Source organism: Lepidochelys kempii, chromosome 1 (assembly GCF_965140285.1).
Source record: "Lepidochelys kempii isolate rLepKem1 chromosome 1, rLepKem1.hap1, whole genome shotgun sequence".
Lineage (NCBI taxonomy): Eukaryota > Metazoa > Chordata > Testudines > Cheloniidae > Lepidochelys > Lepidochelys kempii.
The window spans coordinates 50127908-50149210 of NC_136380.1; the positions used below are offsets into that span (position 1 = coordinate 50127908).

The 21303-nt window shown below is 40.9% G+C and overlaps 1 protein-coding gene across 5 annotated transcripts in view; it reads right to left on the minus strand.

Annotated features, from left to right (window-relative positions):
* Positions 1 to 21303, minus strand: part of STARD13 (StAR related lipid transfer domain containing 13) — a 491362-nt gene that overhangs the window by 345475 nt on the left and 124584 nt on the right. Inside the window, exon 1 of one of the 5 annotated variants that reach the window (XM_078852681.1) lies at positions 10596 to 11743. The exons of the other annotated variants lie outside the window; for them this stretch is intronic. Within the exon in view, the coding sequence (XP_078708807.1) occupies positions 10596 to 10847 (252 nt within the window). The 5' untranslated portion in view covers positions 10848 to 11743. Of the gene's footprint in view, positions 1 to 10595; positions 11744 to 21303 lie in introns of those variants that run through there. 5 annotated transcript variants of the gene reach the window in all.

Genomic DNA, 21303 nt, shown 5'->3' on the forward strand with positions numbered 1-21303 from the left:
CGATTTAAAAGGGCCCGGGGCTCTGGACGCTGCAACCACAGCAGTGGCATCCGGAGCCCCGGGCCCTTTAAATCGCCACGGGAACCCCGGGCAGCGCAGACCAGGTGGCCTGGAGGGGCTGGCTGGGGGATGCTGACCCCTAGCCCCACCCCTTCTGCCCGAGGCCTCACTCCTTCCGGGGGCCAGAGCCACCCCCACCCCGTACCGGTAAGTGTCTTGAGTTACTTTCACCCCTATGTAGTAAAAATAATGTTTTTATTAGATTACACATTTGAATTTATATTCTTGCAAAGCACCGCTAACAGATAGGCCTGCAGCATTTGGGATGCTGTGAATACGTATGTAATCCTAGATAATTATGCATGTATATATAGATATCTTAAGATATTTCAGCTTGGCCCTCTTAACCGGCAATCCGTTAACACTCGGTTGTGACGGCTTGACTCCCGACATCTGCACGTAAACGCGTCTGTACTGTACCAATAGCTGATTAATATAGTATGCTCCAAAAACCATTTTTACAAATAATTTTACTTTTTCTTTTAAACAAATACCAAGAACAAACCATTGCATTCTTCATATAAAGTTTATTAGAGGAGAGACAGAAATTGTAGTTAAGGAGCTAAGAAATATAAGGTGTAAAGAGTTCCCAAAAAGTAAAACTGTCTTTGATTCCTCCATTAATATTTGTTCTTTTCTAGTTCAATAAAACTCTAAATTATGTCCATTAAATTAAGGGAAAGAGGAGAAAATTATTTTTCTATTATTTATAGTTTTCATTATTGTATAGGATAAAACTAAATAGGCCTAGTTAATAAAATGGCATCCACTAATTGGAATTTGGCACAAAAACTGCGTTTGGAACAATTGTTGATAGCCCATGTATTTTCTCAGGATGCCTCAAATTATTGCTGAATTGCAAAAAACTAATGGTACATACAGCTTCCACAGTAGGACTTGTAATAGAAGACATTGCACTGAATGCAATCGTAAAGACCAAATCCACTCCCTAGTACCTAGCCTGGATAACTGACTTGGGTGCCTGAGATCTCCGAGTACAAGAGAAATGGCAGATTCACCTCACAAGCTTTGGAGCAGCAGTGAATCCATTCCATAGCTACTATTCAGGCCTTCAGGCTGGATTGTCTTCAGTGGTCTTTGTGCCCCCGCCCTACTTTGGTAAAGGGCAGAGTCAACAACATGCCTTTGTCCATTGTCTGCCCCAGAGGTGGTGGGAGCACACCCCTGCATAAGCTCTCAAAATCTCCCCCATTCATTGGAACCAAGTTGGTCCAGCGGGGTCTGCGACTATATCTGTGAATGCAGAGGGCCTCATGGAAATGGAGCTGGTGTAGAGTTTTGGAGGGGGCATATAAGAACACTTCCTATGTTGTGTGGAGCCTAGCTCCACAGGGCCTCCCTTCACACCAGTATGTGCTTGGGCATAGTGTAGGAACAGAAGAGAGAGGCCAGAGGATCCATTTAGATGCAGTTCTTCCAGGCTATCTGCCCTGTGGAGTGGGCACACTTAGAGCATGAAGTTTACATCACTAGTAAGCAAGAGCAGGCACACTGGCCTGGGGGTGTGGATTCCTTTGTACTGTGGCTCTCTACCACCTAACTGAAATAGTCAGGCTGCACAGTGACAACTGGATTTTCCACTAAATGTGGGGGGAAAACATTCCTCTGTCATAAGTATAAAACCAATGAAATATGTAATCACTTGCTAGTAAAAATAAGATCTGTGCTTAATCGGAGAACAGAAGAGTACCAATGTATTATTGTTGGATCATATTAAAGAAGTTCTGTATTAAAATCACAAATGAGTTTGATTCCCCAGAGTTTAAATTCCAGGGTATTACTAATTAAGAGGTCTCTTGGTTTTTGGTACTGTTTCTCTCCCTCTATGTGTGAAACTTGCAAGCTAATTGTGTTCGTACATTCTAAGACAGAGTCTATTCTCAAAGCAATTCACAGAGAGAGAGACTCAAAGCAATACTCTAACAACAGAAACAGCACCCAGAGACTTTCATGCCCTTTTGTTATATTAACAATTGTGATTAAAATAGAGATAGAGGATGTATGTGGATGGTTGCTTGGTGTGGATAATAACTGAATGATCAGGGAGGTGCCAGCCTAAGAATCCAGTGTCCATCGGCTGAAGGCGGCGTCAAGTGGAAATAACCAGAGGACCCCCCGGAGGGAAGACTGGAATCCACCCAACAGCCTCAAGGATGGGAGAACCAAAGAACAAGATAACATCTTGGAGCCGTCAGGAATGTGCTATCTGCTGATTGATTCAGCAACAGCATGATGAAGCAATTCCCATAGACTGGCATAGGAAGAAATTCCTATAAAAATAGACTCTAAAAAGTGAGAACTTTGGGGTCTGATTCTGCAAACCAACTTCCAGGAGCATCAGATGAGCATCTGACAAGGCCCTGCTCCCTCCTCATGTCCAGGCCACCTGGCCAGTGGCTTGGCATGAGCAACTCTAAGGATGGCAACTATGATAACAACCTTGCAGAACGTGTGTGTGTGTGTGTGAATAAATATGAGATTGAATGGAATGTTATAACTATAACTAACTGCTTACTATGATTCTTTCTTTATTCACAATAAATGTGGTATTTTGCCTTTTTCCCTTTAATAAGATCCTGCTGGTTTTTATTTTATTGATATTAAACTTGAAGAGTGGTCAGTTTGGATGAGCTATTACCAGCAGGAGAGTGAGTTTGTGTGTGTATGGGGGTGGGAGGAATGTGAGAAAACCTGGATTTGTGCAGGAAATAGCCCAACTTGATTGTCATGCACATTGTGTAAAGAGTTGTCACTTTGGATGGGCTATCACCAGCAGGAGAGTGAATTTGTGTGGGGGGGTGGAGGGTGAGAAAACCTGGATTTGTGCTGGAAATGGCCCACCTGATAATCACTTTAGATAAGCTATTACCAGCAGGACAGTGGGGTGGGAGGAGGTATTGTTTCATATTCTCTGTGTGTATATAAAGTCTGCTGCAGTTTCCACGATATGCATCTGAGGAAGTGAGCTGTAGCTCACGAAAGCTTATGCTCTAATAAATTGGTTAGTCTCTAAGGTGCCACAAGTACTCCTTTTCTTTTTGCGAATACAGACTAACACGGCTGTTACTCTGAAACCTAACATTATTATGCTTCAGATAGTTACTACATATGTAGAATTAACCTAACTGCACCAAACTTAGTGAGACATATTGGATAATCAACCAAATATAAAACATAGTTACAGCCTGTTGTCTCCTAACAGAGATTAACATTGGTTTGGGGGTTTTTTTTTGTTTTTTTGTTTGTTTTTTGAACAGCAAGCGAATCTAATCTAAGAAACATTAAGCATGTAAGACTACATTCTGTGCTCACTTGCACACATAGAACTCCACTGCAGTCAGTGAGAATGCATGGGTGGAAATGAAGACATGAGGGTTTTTCCCATAATCTACAAAACAATTTGTTATTTTCTCAGAATGAGAAGTAAACACATTCCAGACATTCAGTATGGCTGTTTATGCCTCCGGGACAGAAAAGGTTCTGCACCCTGTTTTTCGGCTGCTTAGTTTTCTTCAGTAATCCTATTCAGCAAAAACATCTGCGATAAAAGGAACATTTATTTCAGTATTTTGCCTGTGAAGCTTGTTGCAATAGGCATGCTGGCTGCCAGCAAATCTAAACTTAAACTGAAGGAATGAATACATTCTTATAGAATACGCCGAGGTCAGGGTTAACCTTGCAGCCAGATCTCATCACATACTTAAATTAGAAAGCCTTTTGATTTGAGCTATACATGCATTTGGGTTATGAGAAGGTTGCAAAATTGTAGATTTTGTTGATGTCTCATGTTTTTCACTTCAGATAATTTCAATAAGCCAATTGTTTTAATGTAACTGTAATGTATAACTATGTAGTCATTCACTAATAAAATAAATTACTGAACCCTAGATCAAAAACACCAATGCCATATTCTGTGTGTGAGTGTGTGTTTATATATACACGTATATGTAAAAATACAATACAAATATTCAAGGGCAAATTCTGTCTGATCTATGGAGAAAATCCCAAATAAATGACTTACTGAAAGTATTCCAATGACTCAATACCACATCTGCCTCTTGTTCCACTCACGCATTCCCAAGATTCTCAAAGGGAGTTTTGTATAAAGATACAAACCAACCCTGCAATCAGTAGCAGCAGTTTTGCCTGTAAGAAGACAGCAGGACCAAACCCAGAGAGGATGTTCTCTGACCATTTTCTAAGTAACTGGGGCTACAGTGCATTCTCTTATGCTCAAAATAGCTTTATATAAACCTTCCATATAGGGCTATCGATTAATCCCAGTTAACTCACGTGATTAACTCAAAAAAAAAATGAATCCCAATTAATCGCACTGTTAAACAATAGAATACCAATTGAAATTTATTAAATATTTTAGATGTTTTTCTACATTTTCAAATATATTGATTTCTATTACAATACAGAATAGAAAATGTACAGTGCTCACTTTATATTATTTTTATAACAAATATTTGCACTGTACAAATGCTAAACAAAAAATGGTATTTTTCAGTTCACCTCATACAAGTACTGTAGTGCAATCTCTTTATTGTGAAAGTGTAACTTACAAATGTAAATTTTTTTTTGTTACATAACTGCACTGAAAAACAAAACAATGTAAAACTTTAGAGCCTACAAGTTCACTCAGTCCTACTTCTTGTTCAGCCAATCGCTAAGACAAACAAGTTTGTTTACATTTACAGGAGCTGCCTGCTTCTTATTTATGTCACCTGAAAGTGAGAACAGGCGTCCGCAGGGCATTTTTGTACCCAGCATTGCAAGGTATTTACGTCCTGGATATGTTAAATATTCGTCTGCCCTTTCATGCTTCGGCCACCATTCCAGGGGACATGCTTCCATGCTGATGATGCTCATTAAAAAAAATGTGTTAATTAAATTTGTGACTGAACTCCTTGGGGGAGAACTGTACGTCTCCTGTTCTGTTTTACCAGCATTCTGCCATATATTTCATGTTATGCCAGTCTCGGATGATGACCCAGCACATGTTCGTTTTAAAAACTCTTTCACAGCAGATTTGACAAAATGCAAAAAAGGTACCAATGTGAGATTTCTAAAAATAGCTACAGCACTTGACCCAAGGTTTAAGAATCTGAAGTGCCATCAAAAACCTGAGAGGGACGAGGTGTGGAGCATGCTTTCAGAAGTCTTAAAAGAGCAACACTCGGATGTGGAAACTACAGAACCTGAACCATCAAAAAAGAAAATCAGCCTTCTGCTGGTGGCATCTGACTCAGATGATAAAAATGGTCTGCTCTGCTTTGTATCGTTATCAAGCAGAATCTGTCATCAGGCTGGTTGAAGCATGAAGGGACATATGAATCTTAAGTACATCTGGCACATAAATATCTTGCAACACCTGCTACAACCGTGCCATGTAAACGTCTTTTCTCACTTTCAGGTGACACTGTAAACAAGAAGCGGGCAGCATTATCTCCTGCAAATTGCAACCAAACTATTTTGTCTGAGCAACTGGCTGAAGTAGGACTGAGTGGACTTGTAGGTTCTAATGTTTTACATTGTTTTATTTTTGAATGCAGTTTTTTCGTATGTAATTCTACATTTGTAAGTTCAACTTTCATGATAAAGAGATTGCACTACAGTACTTGGATTAGGTGAACTGAAAAATACTATTTATTTTGTTTTTTAGAGTGCAAATATGTGTAATAAAAATATAAAGTGAGCACTGGACACGTATTCTGTGCTGTAATTGAAATCAATATTTGAAAATGTAGAAAACATCCAAAAATATTTAAATAAATGGTATTCTATTATTAACAGCGCAATTAATTGTGCGATTAATTGCGATTAATTTTTTTCATCACTTGACAGCCCTACTTCCATAATGAGCATAACAGATTTCTAAAGGGAACTTTTATACATACCACACAGTTACATTAATTATTTATATTTAAGGGCAGTAACATGAAATAAGGGGTAGGGGAAGCCCAGTCCCTGATTCCCAGGTCTTTTTAAGGAATCCCCCATTGTTTGTGACTTAGTTCCCCCAAAAGTGCTCTCTTGGTGGTAAGCAAAGCCTTTCAAACATTAGCATGCAGCCACAAAGCCTTTAAAGAGCGATACTCTATAAATAAGAACTCTGATTTTTAAAAAGAAAACTAATTTTGGTGAAGGAATTTTCTTTTTAAAAATTACAATGGTTGGAAGTGTATGTGGGGGTTATTTTTTAAACAGAAAATAGAAAGTTTCTTTGTTCTAACAAGTTTATCAAAAATATTTTTCTTCAGTTCACACTGCTTGCAACAAAACATCCTTACCTTCTAACAAACAATGATGTCAGGCAACAGTGAATTTCACAAACAGGCTGACAAATTTGCATTGTGAACACACGCTATGGAATTGGCATTCGAACAACCAGAGAAGCTGTCTTTATTGACATCTGCTCCTGTTCAGCATATGAATGATCCTCTTGGGTTATCCCATCTTCAGCTACCTCAGAACCAATGCCCCATCAGCATTATCTATTCCACTATTTTTTTTACCTTTAAACAATTGAACTCTGCTTTTCACATCCCATCTACACCTGCACCACACTCAAACTTCTAAGTTTTGCCCATTCACACCTCTCTTGGCATGGTCTTCAAGAGACATTAGATTGCTCCTGAATATCAAAATTAGTGACCAAGAATGCCCAGATGTTTTACTGCTCAGGAAGGTACCAGACTGCACCAGTTATGCTTCACTCCATCAAAAATTACTTACTACAGCAAAATGGTAACTTTGTCATCATGACCACTATGAAATATAATTGAATACCATACTCCAATTTACAGAAGGGTATTTTCCTGCAAGTGTTCTTGGGCCAAAAGAATGCACATATAACCAGTCATCATTCACAAAAGGTGGGGGATGTTAGTGACATAGTCCTTTAAAAAATTCAGCAAAGCTCTGAATATATTCTCAGATCATAGCAAACCAAAAATATCACAAGAACATGACTTGAAAAAGATCTTCATGGTGGGTACCAAAAGGAATATCTGACATTTGTAATCATCTTAATTAAATCAATTATAATAAAATTGAAAGGAACAGAAAGATTCTGTATGGTCAGCTTTGAGTAAAACAAAAAGCACAAGCACAGAATTATAGTGCCACACAACTAACTAGCTGGTGAAGGAGAGATTAGCCTCAAAATTTTGATGAATTTGACAAAAATCTCTGCAAAAGCAAATCAAGTAGGAAGAGATGTTGGCTTAGGGTTTTAAAAGCCCCATATTATCAAATGCAAATATCAACACAATGTATCATTGAACTCTGTGCAGCAGTATTATAGATGCTCACTATATTTACTATTTATGAATGCTTCACTCATGCAACTAAATGACAAATTTGGAGCTCACAAGGTAACTTCTAGTTCTATTGCTTTGCTGCCTATGCAGGTCAGCAAATACAACCAGAGTGAACTTCGAACAATCCATTAGCCATGATTTGCTATATTTTCCTGATGATAAACATCAAGGGACTGAGTCTTCATTCGGTTACACCATTTTTCACAGGTGTAACTAAGTGGAGCATTAGGTCCCCTGTCTCCAGTGACCACTACCAATGCAAGAGATATACTGACAAGGAAACGAACCTGAGCATTTCTCTTTGGAATCTCCTCTCCAAACAGTGATCAGCGAACCATGCATAACTCATAAGAGCTAAAAGAAAAGAAGGACTTGTGGCACCTTAGAGACTAACAAATTTATTTGAGCATAAGCTTTGTGAGCTAATGAGTCCACAAGCTGAGGCATTATAGCTGCATGCTATATACAGCCCCTTCTGGTGTAAAACTGGTAAAATGGTGCAAACAGTTTATGCAGTAAAGTGTCTTGACATTTTACTTTCTGGTTAGGTTAGTAAATAGGAAGTGCCATGTTTCCTGTCTTCATGATGTGTCTTTCTAGATGTAAAGACGAGATTTCCCTCGTGCTAAAAATAGAAATTGAAGAACCAACTTATCAGCTAATAGCTTTGTATTCCACGTCCAGGAAAAAAACATCAGAGAAACACATACAAAAAACGAATCAGCAGAAGCAAAGATTTGCCATTTTCCCAAAAACATCCATGAAGGGTCAACATTTCAATCAAAATACTCCAGGCCAATGGTATTTAGGCACTCCCAATCAGAGTTAAGTGCCTAAGCACTTTTTAATATCCCACTATCTGTATCTTCAGCTGCCTATATACCTTTAAAGACTCTCCCCCACACTCCTTGTAAGGAACTGTAATATTAGATTTTTGTTCTGAAAATATTGCTCTTATATACATCTGTATAACTGTCTCAGCTGCATATATATGAATTTTTTTAAGTATGACATAGTGCAGATTGCAAGAAAATTAGAATAGCAATTATTTCAGTTATTGACCATTTCTTGGAATACAACTAATATTGCATTTATGTGCTGTCTACAACATTTACACAAAAATTAATTTACAAAATACTACATATAAATAGAAAATAAGTAAAGAGATGTCAATATTGTTCTTGGGACCTCTTCACACTATGAAGAAAGACAAGACATTATAAGTTACAAGAGGAAATGAGGAAAGCCTATTCTGAGGTTTACATTTGACTAAAGAACTTTACAGAGAAATCCTAGTTTGAAAAGTTCTGTGGTAGTTTACTGATGATTTCCTAATAACCGTTAATGCTTTAGAATCTATTTCTTACTAAGTATATATTATAATATTTGCAGCATACAAATTATTCTTAATATTTCTATAGGATCATGAATATTCACAGTGCCCTACCGAAGACATTCCTTACCCTCAAGATCTTGCAGTCTAAAATTGAGAAAAAAATATAAAGGCAAACAAATCAGTTAAGAGGCAGCATTCAAAGTTTAACAGTGAGAAAACAAATGAAGGAAAAATTATTGAAGTTGAGGGATATGAATAGGGTGACCATATTTCCCAAAGGGAAAATGAGACACTCCCAGCTACTTGCCTGAGCCCACCCCCTGCGATGCTGTTACTGGTCACTGGAATCCTGCCAACCCCCCTCACCCCAGGGGCTGTTGCTGGTCGCTGGAACCCTGCCTCCCCCGCATCTCTGCTTGCCTCCCCCGCACCGTACTGCACCATACCCCAAGTCGGCAAGAGCAAATGGGACAAATGCCCACTTTTGCAAAAAAAAAAAAAAAAGTTGGGACGTCTGGGAAAGGGCTTAAAAAAGGGACTGTCCCCGCCAAAACAGGATATATGGTCACCCTAGATATGAAGGGGGAGAGAATGTTTGACAGAAAAGAAATATGACACTGTCTGTAGTGCTAAGGAGGAGATTTAAGGGAAGAGTACTGGGAGACCTAAAGGTGTTAAAGGGAGTAAGACAGAGAGAAAAAAAGATGTTGGTGAGATCATGTAAGGCTTTGAAGTTAGTTGCATTCAGACTCTGACAACATCTAAGAAAGGACTTAAGGAATTCAGGACTGTTCAAATATACACTGAAATAGATCTACATATTTGCTTTGAATCAAATATCTATTGATACCTTTCAATTCACATGAAAGATAAACAATATATTACATATACTTAAAAGTCTCTTGAAGTTTTTACAGAAATATAAAAAATTACTGTTAAAAAGGTCTAGGGGAAGAGAGGGATCAGTTTGATCTTATATGCTATGGGCTGAATTCTCCTCTGTTACGTATCAGTATAACTCCACTGAAGTCAGGTTTCAGAGTAGCAGCCATGTTAGTCTGTATCTGCAAAAAGAAAGGGAGTACTTGTGGCACCTTAGAGACTAAATTTGTTAGTCTCTAAGATGCCACAAGTACTCCTTTTCTTTCTGCTGAAGTCAGTGAGGTTGACCTAGTGTAATACAGGCCCAACGCTGTCTTGTAACACCTAAGTATAATTGCTCCAAAAAAGGTGCTGAATCCATTAATTTATATGCATTTATCACACACTCATAACATTATTTAATAACTAAATACCAAGTAATGGCTTTCAAATGACAATTACTTTTATTAGAGATAAGGTGGGTGAACCTAAGGCAATATCTTTTATTGGACCAACTTCTGTTGGTGAAAGACACAAGCTTTGGAGGTACACAGAGCTCTTCTGTATAGGTCAAAAGCTTATCTTTCACACCAACAGATATATATTGTATATTATATAATATATATATCTGTTGGTGAAATATATTACCTCTCCACCTTCTCTCTCTAAAATCCTGGGATCAACATGCCTATAACACTGCAAACAATTACTTTTATTGAAATAAGTTGTCCTACAGATAAACAGCACACTGAAAATTAATTCTATTTTAAAAAACCCAGGACTTAGACCTAGCAGAACTATTTGTTTATTATATTAATTTATGTCCACTGAAAACTAACAATGACATTTTTCCTTCTAGTTCTACCTATAAAAATTTTATAAAAGAGAAGCAGGAAAGGTAGGCATTATAATGATACATCACACTTCTAGAGTACTTTCTGTCTGAGGACCTCAAAGACCTTTACTAACATAGTTTAAATAAGCCTCACATGCCGTATTATTATTTCCATGCCACAGATCTGAAGTTTAGAGGTGGTGATGTCATGCCCATGGTCAAAAACTGAGTCCCTGTCACTGCCAGTTTGTGCTCTGAGTTCATCACTCCGTGTGCAATGAGCACAGGAGCGCGGGTGCTGGAAATTAGCCGCAGTTCTCAGTGCCCGCCTTACAGGAGAGGGACGTGGTTGAACATGAGTATTTTTGCCTATCGATGGGGGGGAGGGGGGGTTGTGTATGAACATACGGGGACCCTGTTCCTCACTACGTGAAACCCTCAACAGGGACCTGCCAGTGGGAGGCTCTGTTGCGACAGGTCATCTGAAAACATGGCGGCCCCAGCCCACAGACTGGCTGGAGCACAGGGTGGAAGACACTGGCAGGGACGCCCGTGTTCTGTCTGGTTACAGGCCCCTGAACACCACAGCGCTAGAGGAGAAAACAAGGCAGGAACATTAACACAGGCTGGGGTAGCGCCAGGTCCCCCCCCATTAGCGCAGGCCGGGGCGGCTCCAGTCCCCCTCCCCCCCATTAGCACACGCCGGGGCGGCTCCACTCCGCCATTAGCACGGGCCGGGGCTCCCGCTTAGGGCTCCTCCCCCCATGACCAGATTCCCCCAAGACTGGCGAACGGAGAGCCCTGGCGACCGGCGTCTGCAGCGCATCACGGCAGCGGGCGGGCAGGCAGGCAGGGGGACGGGACAGCCTGTAACTACGACTCCCCTTGAGCGCTGGGCGAGTAAGGCGGCAGCCGAGCACAGCCCCGCCCTGCCCTTTCCACATAGGCGCCTTAGTTCGACAGTGTCTGTAACGGATCCCCCCGCGCGTGCAACCCCTTCGAACAATAACAGTAATTTCTTCCCAGCCTGTAGCGCGCCTGCACGGCCAGAAAACTCCAGCTCGAGCCAGCCCTGTAAAATAAGTTTGCGTTCGACCCCTCCGACTGAAGGGCGCGACCGCCCTTCTTCAGGTGCGCGCGCACTTCCTACGGCTTCTGCTTCCTCTTCCAAGCGGGTGTGCGCTCCCGCGCGCGCAGATCTTGGCGACGTCATGTGATAAAAGGCGTGGTCATAGGCTGCTGTCTCGTGGGGAGGTAGCGCCACCGGGTGGTCGGTCGGTCGGTCTCGTGAGACAACGCCTGCAACCCAACGTTCCGGAAAGGAACCGCCGCGCCGCGGAGACAGGGCGGAGTCCCCAGCCCGGGGGGCCGGAAGGGAGAGGGCGCCGCGGAGAGGGGAGGGCGCGGCCGGAAGGGGAAGGGATGGGAGAGGGGCAGGGTACGGTGGAGAGGAGCCCCCAGCCGGGGGAGAACGGAGCGGGTACAGCGGGGAGGCGCTACCGGACTCGCGGGGAGTGCGGAGAGAGGGCATGGCAGGGAGGAGCCCCCAGCTCTGTTGGAGGGGGGGGAAGGAGGCAGGGAGGAGCCCCCAGCTCTGTTGGAGGGGGGGGGAAGGAGGCAGGGAGGAGCCCCCAGCTCTGTTGGGGGGGGGGAAGGAGGCAGGGAGGAGCCCCCAGCTGTCTGTCCGGGCGGGGGATGCAGGGAGGAGCCACCCCCGGTATGTGAAGGAGTGAGGATTCCTTGCAGTGAAGCAGCAGCAATGAGCCACGCTGTGGATTTGGGGTGGGGGAGGTGGAAGTAGGGTGACTAGACAGCAAATGTGAAAAATCAGGACAGGGGGTGGGGGGATAATAGGAGCCTATATAAGAAAAAGACCCAAAAATCAGGACTGTCCCTATAAAATTAGGGAAAATTAGCCAAAAGTAAAAAGGTGAAAGTAAAAAACTGCCAACACCTTTACCCCTCTCAAAGGGAGCAGGAGTAGCAGCAGCCACCATATTTTTCTTAGGGCCTGTGATTTGGAGACCCATTTGTGGTTCACTACTCTGCATCAGCAACTCCTCAGGCCTGGCATACTGCACCTCACACACTGGTATCCTTATATTTATTTAAAAGATGACATGTAGTAAATATATTGTTTGAAAGTCAATAAGATACTGGTTATTAATGTCACTGCAAAATGTTTGTAACAACTAAGAAAAAATATGGATGTGCTGTGATATTATCTCTGGGAGACTGTAAACAGACAAAGGTAGCAAAACAAGTTTCTTTTTTAAGGGAAAGAAAATATGATGGGAGGGCCCTATCCAAGATAGAGGTGCCTCTGACTTGATCTCTGTGGGTCAGCTAGTAGCTAACCCTCCTGCAGCTTTGTAACAGGGGAGGTGTGACCCTAAGAGCATCCCAGTGCCAGAGGCCAAGGAGCTTACTGGTATCAGGTAGTGAGGTTTAGCTGCCGTGACCAATATACCCCAAATTACTATAGTTATACTCTAAAAGGTGTCATGTAATATATTACTGGAAAACTAATAATGCACTGGGCATTAAACTTGTGTGTTGTATATTCAGCGTATTAAGAGTTCTGGATACATTGGAATAATGACTTAGGCTATGTGTACACTATGGACCTTACAGCAGCATAGCAGTACTGCTGCAACTATGCTGCTGTAAGGTCTCCTGTGTAGCCACTCTATAATGGCGGGAGAGAACACTCCCTCTGGCATAATTAAACCACCCCCAACGAGTGACAGTAGCTATGTCAGTGGCACGGGCCATCCACGGATGTCTAATTACAATGTAGACATACTCTTAGGGGGTGACCTGCATGCTTGTAGGCTGGCTGTGAGTGTTCCAAATGGGGAGGTACAGCCGCAAAGCACTGTAAGGCACCCAGGATTGCAGGGTAAGTGGTGACCCTTTACTGGTCTGAACTGTATCCATAGTGTGACAGGCCTAAATTCAGCTCCCAAATTCACCCTGTCCCCTGTAGTGGCAGGAAAGATGGCTAGATATTTGGGTATGTCTGCCACCACAGAGACTAGACTGGCATAGCTGGAGTGCCATAGCTATACTGGCATAACCCTATAGTATAGATGGAGCCTACACAGACAGAAGGGATTTTTCTTGTTGATGTAGGAACTCCATGTCCCTGAGTGATAGCAGCTATGTCAACAAAAGTACTATTCCATTGACAGAGCATATTTATACTGGGAGTTAGGTAGGCATAGTTATGGTGACTACAGATGTGGGTTTTTTTACATGTCTAACCAATGTAGCTGTCGAACTAATGTTTCAGTGCAGACCAAGCCTTAGTGCACCCAACTGGAAATCGGGATTCCTGGAGCTTCCATCCCTGCTGTATGCATATCACAACTTCTCTGACTTTGTCTTGAGTAGGAAAAGTGGTAGAGTTTAGGTCAGGCTTAGCTAATATCTACTAAACTTAAGGCTGAGACTTAGTCTACACTTGGAAGTTATATCAGCATTGCTATGTGTGTGCACTGGGGGTTATGTCAATGAAAGAGAACTTCTTTTGATATAGCTAACATCATTTGAGGAGATGATGTTCGCACCCCAACAGAAACTCCTGTCAGTGTAGGCTGCACGTATATCACAGAGATGTGCTGTTATAGTCTGTGTAGTGTAGACATACCCTAAGTGTCTCAGTTTCCCTATATGTAAAATAGAAATCATAATTCCAAGTACGGTTACTCAAGGGGGAATTCTGCACCACTGCGGAATACAGAATTTCCTCTTTCCTCCACACAATTTCTGGCTGCCACTAGGGGCCACTGGACTCTGCAAAGCCCAGCTCACAGAAAGCGGAGTGCCCAGCCTGGCGAGGCTGGAGGCTGCACGCTCTTTGATCCTCATGCTCTGGCGATGGGAGAGGGTCTGGGAGACCCAGTCAGCTCTGGCAAAGGGTGAAGAAGGGCAGGGCCACACCTCACCATGTTCCCTGGCAGGACAGTAAAGAACCTAGGGGGAGTACAATACAATTACATGCTCTCAAATAAGCAGGATAGTTGCTCACACAATGGCTACTTATATGTTTAAGTGGTCTTTTGCATATATTCATTACACACACATTTCTGAAAATCAAAGCTATAATATCTTGAATGCGCAAACTGTTCTCATGGCACTGAAGAGAGTTGTCAGAACAAATATATGGCTATAGAGATTGATTCTGCTCAGTTTCAGGGCAAAACTCTCAAATCCCTATGGTAATTTGATTCAGATATTCTGCCATCTCCATGTGTGCAATACTTAAGGATCTGAATGGATAATTTAGACAATATTTTTACATATGAATGTCAAATTTAACCAAACTCCGAGATCAGTGCCACACTGGCTATCATAGCTGGTATCTGTCCAGTGAGAGAAAAATAACCATTTACCTCTGTTATAGAATATACTAGCTCCTATGAATAGTGAGATTGAGTTGAGCTCTGTCATGTGGGTTGAAGAAGACTCTTTAGGCACAATTTACACAAACTCCCTGTGAGTTCTGCACACATAGGCAGAGCAGAATATGTAAGTTGTACGTTCCTTGAAGGAACTGAGACAACTTTTTTGTTCTGACATATTTAACTAGAAGTTATAGGGCCATATTCTCTCTTAGTGATCTGGCCCCTTTGGGGTGCAATGGGCCAGAGAACAGGCTGATCTGCCTAGTGGGTGTACACAAGGTGTGTGTCAGGAACCGGGACGTGTCCCAGCTGGAGGCCCTGGCCCCTTTAGAAGCCATAGTCAGCCACTGAAGATTAGCCTGAGAGTTACACAAGGGGAGGGAATGGTGTAGAACTAGCCCCAGAATCAGGCAGCCCCAAATCCCTTGCAGCTCATCTCACACACTGCCTAGGAGAAACTGGCAGCAGCAAATCTAGCCCATGTTATTTAAATTAGATTGTAAACTCCTCAGGGCAAGGACCTCTGTATTGTACAGCACTTAGCACAACTGATCTTAACTGTATACTTTAGCCACTACTGCAATACAGATAATGCCCCAAATAAAACCCAAATCCCTATTTTTTCCTCTTGTAGTAAAAATCAAATGTATGTGACTGCATACATCAAAATTAATTAAAATAGTTTTAAAAAAAGCCACTCAATGTTTGTTTCAAGATGTTCAGCTGTATATCCACTTTTTGTAAGGGACCTCTCATTTTCATTATTTGAGATTTACATCTTGTAATTAAAGTGATAGAAAACAACTTAGAATGTTTTAATTAAATTTATTTGTATGTACAGTAAGCATGACTTTTAATAATTCTTTCACAATTTCCAAGCCAGTGCTGCATTTTTGTAGTGTAAAATTTGTACAAATGCTCTTTGAATAAACCTGCAAATCTTGGCTTGTCCAATAAGATCATCATGAGATGGAAATACTCAGGGAAATCCTGTAGAAACAGGAGTTAAATAGTTTTTTACTTCCTAACTTCAGACATTTGATTCTGAGTAGGTTTTAGGACAATTAATTCCTGGTCAAGCCTCTGAGTGTGACCCCCCTTCTAAATTAAAAGCACTTTTAAATATATGTAACACCATTATAAATATTGGACGCAAAGCCGGGTTTGGGGTGGAGGCTGATGGCTCGCAACTCTCCATGTAATAAACTCGTGACCCCCTGAGGGGTCCCAACTCCCAGTTTGAGAACCCCTAGATTAGAGAATAAATGCTACTAATACTGGTAGGGACAAGTTATTCTTGGGTGTGAGTTTACTGGATAGATCAGTGGCTGTCAACCTTTTCCGACTACTGTACCCATTTCAGGAAGCTGATTTGTCTACCCCCAAGTTTCACCTCACTTAAAAACTACTTGATTACAAAATCAGACATAAAACTACATGTCAGAATACACTATTACTGAAAAACTGGTTACTTTCTCATTTTTACCATATAATTATAAAATAAATCAATTGGAATATAAATATTATACTTACATTTCAAGTGTATAGTATATAGAGCAGTATAACAAGTCATTGTATGAAATTTTAGTTTGTACTGACTTCGCTAGTGCTTTTTATTTAGCCTATTGTAAAACTAGGCAAATATGTAGTTGAGTTTATGTACCCCCTGTAAGTCCTCTGCGTATTCCCAGGGGGACGTATACCCCTGGTTGAGAACCATTGGGATAGATGACAGTTTACTTCATCAAATCGTCACTGAACCAACCAGAGGTGATGCAATTTTAGACACGGTTTTGGTAAATAGTGAGGATATCATAGAAGAGCTGGTCGTAGGAAATAACTTTGGATTGAGTGATCATGAGTTGATTCAGTTTAAATTAAATTGAAGGATAATCAAAACCAGGTATTCAATTATGATTTTTTATTTCAAAAGGGCAAACTTTGGGAAAGTAAGGGAATTAGTTAAAGAAGTCAGATGGACAGAAGAGGTCAAGGACTTCAACATGGAGGAGGCTTAGAATTTCTTAAAATCAACTATACAAAAACTGTTTGAAATTTGCATCCCAAACAAAGGGGAAAAAATGGTAGGAAAAGGCTCCAGACCCAGGTGGATGAATAACCATTTCAAAAAGGTTATTAGGAGTAACTAGAGAGCTTGTAGGCAAGAGAAAAATGGGTAGATCAACAAAGAAAGCTACATCATGGAGGTTAGAAAATGTAGGGAGAAGATGAGAATTTCTAAAAGTAAAGATGAATTAGCTCTTGCTAATAATATGGAGTCTTGATGGGAGGGAGATTAAAAATAATCTAGGTATGGCCCAAAAACTAAATGAATAATTTCTTCTTTTCAGTAATGATGATAAAGTGAAACATATCCATAAAGGCAATATGGCTGATGGAAATAAGTGTCTAGAAATGGAAATTACCAAATCTGAGATCGAAGAAAAACTTGAAGAGTTTAATGTGGTCAACCTTGGGGAACTGGATAATTTCCATCCCAGAATACTAAAAACTGGCACATGAGATTGCTAGTCTGGTAGCAAGGCTTTTTAGTAAATCTATTTGGGGTAGTGCATGTCTGGCGAATAGCTAATATATCTATATTTAAGAAAGGGGGAAAAAGTGATCCAGGCAATTGGAGACCTGTTAGTCTGACCTCAGTAGTATGCAAGGCTTTAGAACAAATTATGAAGGAAAGAATAATTAAGTTCATGGAGCTAAATTGTAAAGGAGATGCAATTCAACATGAGTTTATCAAAGGTAGATTATGACAAACAATTTTTATTAATGACCTTGGCACAAAAAGTCAGTGCGCTAATGAAATTTTCTGATGGTACAAAGTTGGGAGGCAACGTAAATACAGAAGCGGATCAGAATATTACACAAGAAGACCTGGATCACCTTGAAGGCTGGAGTGACAGAAATGGAATGAAATTCACCAGTACAAAGTACAAGGTCATAAGAATTTCTGCCACAGGCTGGGGTTTATCAACTGGAACTAACAGAGGAGGAGAGAGACCTTGGTGTGTGGGTTGATCACAGAATGACTGAGTCACCTATGTGGTGTGGATGTGAAAAAGGCAAATGTGATCCTAGGGTGCATCAGATGAGGCATTTCCAGTAAAGAGAAAGAAGTATTAATGCCATTGTAAAAGGCACTGGTAAGACCTCGTTTGGAATATTATGTACACTTGGAATAATGTTCAGAAATGAGTAATTTAAACTGGAACAGATGCAGAGAAGAGCCACAAGGATGATCAGGGTAATGGCAGGCCTATAGATTCATAAATTATCAGGGTTGGAAGGGACCTCAGGAGGTCATCTAGTCCAAACCCCTGCTCAAAGCAGGGACAATCTCCCATTTTTGTCCCAGATCTCTAAATGGCCCCCTGAAGCACTGAACTCACAACCCTGGGTTTAGCAAGCCAATGCTCAAACCACAGAGCTATCCCTCCACCACCTTATGCAAGGAGCTTGGAAGAGCTTGCCTTGTTTAGTCTAGCAAAAAGAAGGTTGAGAGGAGATATGATTGTGCTCTTTAAATATGTTAAGGGAGTAAATATCAGGGAGAACTGCTATTTAAGATAAAGAACAATGTTGGCATTGTCACAAGAACAAATAGATCTAAACTGGCCATGAACATTCAAGGTAGAAATTAGAAGAAGGTTTCTAGCCATCGGAAGGGTGAGGTTTTGGAACCAACTCCTGATAGGAGTTATGGGGGAAAACAGCGTAATTAGTTTTAAGAGAGAGCTGGACAATTTTATTTATGGTATGTTGCGGCTGCTTGTCATGGTAGGGAGCAGGGCTCAGCTGCTCTGTGACTCATTTCTGGTTTATGTCTTATGTTCCTAAAAGCTCATGTTTCAGGGTTTCAGCCAGCCACTGCAGCAGTCAGGGATTCTTCCCCGCCAGCCCCCGCCCCCCAGTTTATTCTGCATTGTTTGTTTATTTCTTCCTCCTGCCTCTGAAGCGTCATGGATGGTCACAGCTGGAGATGGGACATTGGGTGGGGAGGGCCAGGGCTCTGTGATGGCACCAAGCATCCTCTCAGGTGCATGTCTGGCTGGTTTGTGATAACATGTTCAGGGTCTAACTGATTGCCATATGTGGGGTTGTAAAAGAATCTCCGCCCAGGTCAGATTGGAAGTGACCTTGGGGTATTTTCACCCTGCTCAGCAGCTTGTGGCTGCAGGTCACTTGCCAGTATTATTGGGGTATATTTCGTGTAATTATTTCCCTGCCTTTTTGGAGGCCTTTCCTTTATACTATGTAACAACTCAATCAACTATACTGGCATTTCTTTCATAAACAGACAAAGGATCAAGAGTTGAAAGCCTACCAAATATTTTTTTAAGCAGCTAACTGTCTAGGTTCTCCCCATTTCCCCCAACCTCCAAAATTCTAAAATAGACTTCCAGTAAAGGTGAGAGGTGAGATTGTCTTTGCAGTTAGGCTTGTTTGGGGATTTTGGGTACTTTTGCACAGAAATAATATTCATTGGAACTGATGGAATCTTTCAAACTACAGAGGTAGGGTGGTCCAGTGGAAATAGCACAGAACTGGGAGGAAACTCAGTGCACTCAAGTTCTAGTTTGGACTCTACCGCTGATCTACAACAGTCCACTTCTCTGTGCCTTTGTTTCCTCTCTCACCATTTGTCTGTCTTGTCTATTTAAATTACAAGCGTTATAAGGGATTTGCTCTTTTACTATGTACAATGGGGGCATAATCTCAGTTGTGGCCTCTAGATGCTACCGTGATACAAATAAGAAACTCATGAATAGCACCTTCTGTGCTATTGAATAGCACTTCCCTTTCCCTTGAAAACAGTGGAAATACCTACACCAAAATTTTATCCAACGAATTAAGAAGCAATAGAGATTGAAGACTAGATCCCGTGAGGTTCTGAGCTCAATGGGTGAGTGCTTTCAGTGCCTTCAGGAAGTGCTCAGCACCTCAGATAATCTACCCCTAGGAACATAGGATTTGCCATCTCAGATCTGATCAATGCTTCATCAAGTTTGGCTACCTGCCTCCAACTTATTAGTGGCTTATTAGTGATGCTTCCAATTAAAGCTAAAATATCCCACAGTGCACTTGACCTTGTGCAGAACTATGCCTGAGGAAAATGGAAAATTCTTTCTGACCCTGCACAATCCTATTTTTGCACATTATTGGTTATAAAATTATCAAACCTTTAAATCTAGCCGCTGTATTTAACTGTATGATTTCCTGCAGTACTGAATTCTAGAGGCTGACGACTCCCTACAGAAAAAAATTACTTTTCTTTTAAATTTACCAGCCATTATGTAATCAAATAACCCCTTTCTCTCTTATGGCTTTTTACTAGAGGTTCTGATCGATGCCCCTGGGGAGTCTTTCCACTGATTTCAATGGGCATTGGATCGTGTCCCAAAATTATTAATGTACTGTATTGCCACCCCACCCTGCAGCAAAGACAACTGCTTATTGCTGCTACAGTTTAAATGCAGAATTTAAGATAATTTATATTAAATGCAGATATAGTCATCCTCCTCTATGTAGATATGGCCCTTAGCCCATTGTTACCACATGCAAAATGTACTTTGTATGGCTTACACTTTTAAGTTGTTTCTGTAGTAGTATATCCAAAACTTTTGTAATCTTAACTGTGTTTCTTTCAGAAGTTACAAATACCATGTTTCATGTTAGTTTTAAGCAAGAGAAGTCCCCTACTGATAAAATTATAGGCAACAGTGAAGGGTGAGCTAATATTCCAGGATATGTAAAATTGTTTATTTTACTCAGTAGGATATCCTATTTTCCAGGCAGTTTTTATATTTGCTTTTCAAATGATAAACAGAGAAATACAACACTGATCACACTTTTTTTTTTTTTTTTACTATAAAAGGAGAGCTAAAAAGTACCAACATTTTCCTTGATGGAAAAAAAGTATTTCAGTTTGATTTCATTTCTGGTGAATGGTTGTTTTGATAGTTCTGATAGGATGCCTCTGGCATTACAGTTTCAGGAAAAGAAAGATTTCTGAATCCCCAGAGCATGGACACATACTGTATTATTCAAAAATATCTGTATTGTATAAGCCAGGGCTGCAGAATCAGCCCACCATTGAAGAAATCTGTTACAGTCTCGCTATTGTATTAATTTAGTTTTGTTGTAAAGACCATAGGCATAAAACAGTTGCCATTTTCAACATAGAAGAGCACTTTAAATTGTTCAGAAACTACACTTTGAATATGTTTCTGTAAAATTTGCATTTTGATGCCTTTTTGTTAGGGCAAATATAACAACAATTTTGTTTCTCCAGACTAGAATAGATGATATAGCAGGGGTAGTCAACTGTTTTTTGTCAAGGTCCAAATTTCTTGGCCAAGGTATAGTCAAAGTCCAGACTCCAGAGAAAATAATTTAAAAAATGATAAATAAAAAGATTTTGGGGTCCATTTAGAA